Genomic DNA, 6,869 nt, shown 5'->3' on the forward strand with positions numbered 1-6,869 from the left:
GAGGGGCCAGTCCATGGTGATTGACCTGAGGCTCCTTCCCTGGGGTGTCCAGTGCACAGGGGCACAGCCCAGCCCCTGCTCTGCTGGTCCTGCAGGTCTCTGGCAGGAGCCTGGCTGTGAGAGGACACTGCTGGGTGCCAGCCCTGCACACACACACTGCTCAGATGTACCCTGGTGTTTAATCTGTGGGTGACTTTTGTAGGAATATGATTGAGAGAAACTTTGCAAGAAGATATAAACCATCATGCCCTGCCCATAGGAGATCACCTTTCTATCTGGAAAGGCTGTTGTGAGGCCAGCTCTGTCACAGCAGTGCCCATTGCCTGTCCCTGCCTGCGCTCACAGCACTGACACACAGCAGGACGGTGACCAAGCTGCCAGAGCACTCAGGCCTTGCACCAACACCAGGGATGAGAAGGAGAGTGTGGGAGTGGAACCAGAACAGCTCTGGAAGAACAAGCGCTGCTGCTCCCTGGCAGGGCTGCCAGGATGGACTCTTTTCCCTCCTCCCATGCACACAGGACCTGTCCCTGCAGCTCCAAACAGGCCTTGCAGGAAGAATATCAGTGAAAAAAAAATCACTGCAGAGCCCTTTATTTTGTTTAAATACACAGAGAGCATGGGTCCATATTTATACAGCCAGTGTGTCTGAAAAAAACCTGACAATGAATTAGAAAGGGGATGACAAAAATATCATGATTTATTAAAAAATAAACACCACCAACACACACACACACACAAGTCTGGGCCTCTAATGAGTTACATTAAAACTGTTATTTGTTAAAGAGAAGATGATGAACACTTTATTATTTTTCAAATGCATCCCTCCATTAGTTTCCTCAGGGCATCCTTGAGCTCCCTGTTCCTCATGCTGTAGATGAGGGGGTTCAATGTTGGAGGTACCAGTGAGTACAGAACAGACACCAGCAGGCCCAAGGATGGGGAAGAGATGGATGGGGGCTTCAGGTAGGCAAAAAAGGAGGTGCCGGCAAACAGAGAGATGACAGCCAGGTGAGGGAGGCAGGTGGAAAAGGCTTTGTGCCGTCCCTGCTCAGAGGGGATCCTCAGCACGGCCCTGAAGATCTGCACATAGGACACCACGATGAAAATGCAGCACATAAAAGCCAAACAGGCACTGACTACAATAAGCCCAAGTTCCCTGAGGTAGGAGTGTGAGCAGGAGAGCTTGAGGATCTGGGGGATTTCACAGAAGAACTGGCCCAGGGCATTGCCCTTGCACAGGGGCAGTGAAAATGTATTGGCCGTGTGCAGCAGAGCATTGAGAAACCCAGTGGCCCAGGCAGCTGCTGCCATGTGGACACAAGCTCTGCTGCCCAGGAGGGTCCCGTAGTGCAGGGGTTTGCAGATGGCAACGTAGCGGTCGTAGGACATGACGGTGAGAAGAAAATACTCTGAACCAAGCAAGAAACAAAAAGAGAAGACCTGTGCAGCACATCCTGCATAGGAAATGACCCTGGAATCCCACAGAGAGTTGGCCATGGATTTGGGGACAATGGTAGAGATGCAGCCCAGGTCAAGGAGGGCGAGGTTGAGCAGGAAGAAGTACATGGGGGTGTGGAGGTGCTGGTCCCAGGCTATGGTGGTGATGATGAGGCCGTTGCCCAGCAGGGCAGCCAGGTAGATGCCCAGGAAGAGCCAGAAGTGCAAGAGCTGCAGCTCCCGTGTGTCTGTGAACAGCAGGAGGAGGAACTGGGTGATGGAGCTGCTGTTGGACATTGGCTGCCTGTGGGCATGAGGACCTGTGCAAGGAGGAAAAGGCAGTGACAGGTTAGGGGAGACTTCTCTGAGGAAAATAAACATGCTGTTTCTGATGGAAAACGCCCTCCCTGATGGAGGGATGTTTCCACTCATTCTCTCTTTCTACCAGCTGAGAAAAAACAGTTCATCACAGTTTAAAATGCAGCTTGGGCATCTGGTTTCCATGAACACAGCTCTGAGGCAAAACCCCGTGAGTTGGTGTCAGAACAAAAACTGGCCCACACTCCCACCCCAACCCCAGAGAGCAAGAGCAGCAGGGACAGGTGGAGAAACAGGGAAGAACACTGCAGTGCTACCAGAAAATAAAGCAAGGACAGAAAGGCAGACGGGCATGCTGTGGAACCTTCTCCTTACCCGGCTGTGCTGCTGCCACTCACATTATCACACTGTAGAGCAAGTACTTTTAGCACCTTATTTGTGTACCACGTTCCAGGAACCCTTCAACTGGAGGTCCAGCTGCTGAGGTGGAGACTTGTGACCTGGACCGCATGGCTTTGGGGCAGAGGGTCTGCTGGGGAGGAGAGGAGACCAGGGGTTGCACTGGGAAATGTGTCTGCACTAGAAAGGATGTGAGAGATATTCCTAAATCCCATCCCCAGCATTTCTGATAGCAGTTAAGTCTTCCTGCCCATGTCTGTGCTCCCTGCAGCTGTGTGTCTGTCCCTGGTCTGCTCCCTGTCAGTGTCACAGACCCCGTCCCACCCGCTGTGTGCTCAGCTCTGTCCTGCTCACACCTCCTGGCACTGCCCATGGGCAGCTCTGTGTGTGCAGGGGCTCAGGAGCAGCTCAGACCAGTCCTAACGAGAACTGGGGTCTCAGTGTCTGCTCCAAAGAGAGAAATAAATCCCCATCTCCCACTGCACACCCAGACGAGCAAGAGTGGAAAACTGAAAGCACAGACTCCTTCCCTTGCAGCTGTTCATGTGTTGAAGTTGTTGTTCAGAAGGACCCTCTGCCATGTCTGTGGGGGGATCTGGAGCTCTGAGCAGCCCTGACCCACACAGCCCCCTTCAACCCCACAAGCTCCCTGCCTGCCCTGCCGGGGGTCGCTCCTTCCACCCACAGCTGCTGCCATGGGATCTCCCGGGCAGGCTGAGCGCTGACCCTGGCAGGCGGCAGAGTCCCTGCCCGGCACAGCCCTGGGGTGCAGGGACCCTGCTCTGCAGGACAGCCCTGGGCACCCCTGGGTGCTCCCCCTGCAGTCACCCTCAGCAGAAGCTGCCATCATGCCCTGTCCCTCTGACAGTGCAGCAGGGAAGCGCTGGTCTGGACCATGTTCTTCTCCTCTACATGAGAAATACTGTGAGAGAGACCTGACAGATCCTGTAAATTGTGGGATGTATCACCTTTAGGAGATCCCTCCAGGAAATGCAGCTGCATTGTCCTACAGCCAGAGACTTACCGTGTTAGAACTGTGATTTGTGTCGTTGAATACTCAGCAACCAACCACCCCACATTGCCTTTACCCTCTCTGTGCCTGGCTCCTGTACCCTCGGTGCTGCAGGCAGAGCCCTCAGCCCTGCTGCGTGTGCAGAGGAGCTGCTCCTGGGCAGAGCTGTCTCTCTGCAGCGCTGCCGCTGCCATGAGCTCCCTGTGTCCCGGGAGCCCAGCCCAGCTCAGCAGCACAGGAGCAGCACAAGGCGCTTTAATGATCCCTCTGGTGGGTTTGGTGCTGAGTCCATGGACGTCAGACCCTGAGGAGAAGCTGAAGAAACTTCTCAGGAAGTCCAAGTCAGATGCAAACTCCAAAGTTTCCTGTAATATTAATGGGTCCCACTGAGGGACACAAATGAAGAACTGACCCCAGAGTTTGGTTAGAGCAGAAAACTGCAGGCAGTGATGACAAGTCAAGAAAAGCAAAGGTCTCTCTGATGCTGCGTAAACCTGGATGTGTTTCATTAACCAAAGGGCCAAGCCCTGACCCCCAACCCTGGGGAGTCAGATCCTGTCCCTCCCACATTGCCCAGGGCCCTTCCTGGGACAGTGTGATGTGGGGCTGTGCAAGGCCAAGGGCAGGACTATGGTCCCACACCTCCCAGGTTCCTGGCTGGGGACAAAGAGGGTTTGGAGCCCATTGACAACATTTCCTGACACGGGTGACTGAGGAGTCAGTGGGGTGAGGTGCCCTGTGGGACTTCACACTTACAAACCAGAAAGAGTTGGTCAGGATGGAACAGTCAGGGATGGAAAGTGGAGCTGAGGCTCCTGGGAGATGATCACAAGGCAAAGAGCAGGATTTCAGGAGAGCAAGCTTTGGCCTGCTGAGGGACCTGCTTGGGTCCTGTGGGATATGACCTTGGTGTCTGCAGAGCTTTTCTCTCCCATCTCCTCCCTTCTCTCTCCCACCTGCTGTTGTGCAGCATTTTTTACCCTTTCTCGAATACAATATCCCAGAGGTGCTGCCAGCATCACTGAGTGGCTCAGATTTGGCAAGGACTGAGTCCATCTTGGAGCAGCTGAAATCGGCTCTGACATCAGTCAATCTCCTGTTGTCTTCTCAGAGAGGTAACATTACAGAACAGGATATGGGTCGCTTAACCAGCTCCCTGAACACAAGTATCACTGTGCTGTGGCACCTGAGATTCCCAGGGACACCCACCTCTTGGTCCAGAGGTGTCTGACTCCTCTTAAGGTGTCCTGCACTATCTCCTGATTCACATGGTAATTTAGGCACCCACTATTCTGACTTATTCAGTCTTTATCAGGAGACGCTCCATACGGATATGAACTGGAATCTGCTGTTACCACCTGTTCTGGAAAGGGAGGGAAGGGAGAGCAGGGAAGGGAATAGAAGCAATTTGGCTTTATTGCTATTTATTAGGCAAACGCTCTCTGTTTGGATGTTCCTGAATTCTCCCTAGTCATCCACACCAGACTTGAAGCCTCTAGGAAAATGCTGCACAGAGCCTTGGCTTGTAAGAGCATTTTAGATGTTAGTGAGCCCTCTGCTGCCATGATCCTGAACTGCAGATACTGAAAGAATGAACAACCTCTGATGAAGTGAAAAGCAGAAGCAAACCCCAAGTTTCTGAGGGTGTTTGGGACCCCATGAAGGGCCATCACTGACACAGCTGTGAAGGAAACAACCAGTGCAGGTCCCTGTCCCTGCAGGCTGCTGAAGGAAAGACTTGGAGACACTGGTTCCAGGTGGTGAGGGCCATGTGGAGGTGGCTCTGATGCCATGTCAGCCCTTGATGCTTGTTCATCACCAGATGGCTGAGCCCTGACCCCTGGGACCTGGTAGATTTTTCTCAAATGTTTTTCAAGGCTTTTCCTGTGGTCAGTGTGAGTGTTTTGTGTTTTGGGGGTGGGTTTTATGTCAAGTGCTGTTGCTTTAACTGCAAGGCTCTGGTTTTCTGTGGAGTTGGAAATGCCTGTGAGTTCCTCACAACTCATCCAGCTTCTTTCATACACCTGGCAATGGTCACCAGTTACCTCAATGTGCCTATCTCACACTTGCTTGAATCCTCTGTTTGGATCCATACCCATCACTCCAGGAGGTTCATGGATCCACCAGGCTCATGGATGATTCCTGAGGACCATCCAAGTGTGGGCAGTGTAAGAGAGGAGCAGAGCAGGGTCAGCTCATGGGCCATGACTGAGCACAGCCACCCCAGCAGCAGCCGTTCCCCATCTCCCAGGCACAGCCATGCCCACAGCATGCAAATGGCACTGCCATACATGATTAGCCCAAGAGAGGCCTTTCTTCCTTCTGTATTCCCAGGAAGATCTTCCTCCTGTTCCTCCTCCACCTGCAGACATCAACTGCTTTCCATTTCTGGGCTCAGACATGGCTGGAAGGGTTCACTGAAGCCATCAGCCATCTCATTGCTTCTCCCTGACATGCCCTGACCCTCTCCCACACCTACAATGGCCAATCACGGCTGCTCAAGGCTCCCGCTTTTCAGAAGAGACCTTGAGCTTCTTGGTTCTTCCTGGTGCTTATTATAAACTTCCTCTCTCTCTGCAGATTTCACGGTGAGCTTTCTTGTCCATAACAGCCCCTTTATGACCATGTCTCACTAAATGGTTGTGTTTGTATGATCATTTGTGCAGAAAGGCCAGTCACAGGACAGCACCCAATATGTCAAATCTGATGCTGAGTGAAATGCCGTAAAGCCCTGGTGAGTTCCCCCTGTGTCTGTGTCTCTCCTGGAAGGAGTCTGTCCCGAGAAGGGGATCCAGCTCCTGCCACTCTCTGCAGAGGCACATGAGCAGTGTCCATCACCTGGGGACACAAAGGGTGACGTTTGCCAGACACCCTTCATCTGAACCACTTAGATGTGTGCTTGTGGATGAGGTATGGAGCCTTATAGTGCAAATACCTGTTTCATTGTCATTGCCAGAGGGGCTACCACAGATGCAGTGTACTATTTTACAGATATTTAAATATAAGCATATTAATTTTCTTTTTTTTTTTCTTTAAAAACTGTCATTCCTAGATAAATTACACAAACACTTGAAGGATTATTCATGCCTTTTAACATGATTATCCTCAGAAGCCCCACCAGCTTTGCATCTCAGGAAATGGGATCCAGAGTCCAAGGGCAGGATGGTTTGGGCTCTGTGCTGGGATCTGGAAACTGAAACGTGCTCCCATCTCCCAGCCCCCTGCCCTCCTCAGTGAGGGTGTGAGACATTCTGCCAGCGAGGGCTGAACTCACAGCCATGACCAGTATCTTATGTCCAACTGCAGCCAGTGGTGTCCTGCTAGCTCAGGATTGGAGCTTCCATTGCTGGAGGTGTTTAAAAGACGTGGAGTTGTGGCGCTTTGGGATATGGTTTAATGGTGGACTTGGCAGTGTTTGATTTACGGTTGGACCCCATGTTCTTAAGGGTCTTTTCCAGCCTAAATGATTCTCTGATTCTGTGATTTGGGTGGAAACCATTTCAATTCCATCACCTCCAGGTTCCCTCAGAGGCTGCTGTTGTGTGGCACAACTGTCCTGGCTCTCCAGGCAGGTTGGGCACTGGGTTGGTGCCTGCATTGGCAGTTTTCCCCTTCCTGGGGTAAAAGGCTGTTGAGCAGAGACAGTTGTAGAGATTTGGGTCACAGGGGTTTGCAGCAATCCTGTCAAACTCTGAGCAGG

General features: G+C 52.2%; 1 protein-coding gene across 1 annotated transcript; it reads right to left on the minus strand.

Moving 5' to 3' along the window:
* Positions 1-813: 813 nt before the first annotated feature.
* On the minus strand, positions 814-1,737 carry LOC135577748 (olfactory receptor 14J1-like). The gene has a single exon (XM_065047869.1). It carries the CDS (start codon positions 1,735-1,737, stop codon positions 814-816), a length of 924 nt encoding a protein of 307 aa, XP_064903941.1.
* Positions 1,738-6,869: the final 5,132 nt, after the last annotated feature.

Source organism: Columba livia, unplaced genomic scaffold, assembly GCF_036013475.1.
Source record: "Columba livia isolate bColLiv1 breed racing homer unplaced genomic scaffold, bColLiv1.pat.W.v2 Scaffold_135, whole genome shotgun sequence".
Taxonomy (NCBI): Eukaryota; Metazoa; Chordata; class Aves; order Columbiformes; family Columbidae; genus Columba; species Columba livia.

Bases quoted from the DNA above. Each gene is read 5' to 3' on its own strand.
- LOC135577748 (XM_065047869.1), bottom strand. From the start codon at position 1,737: ATGTCCAACAGCAGCTCCATCACCCAGTTCCTCCTCCTGCTGTTCACA.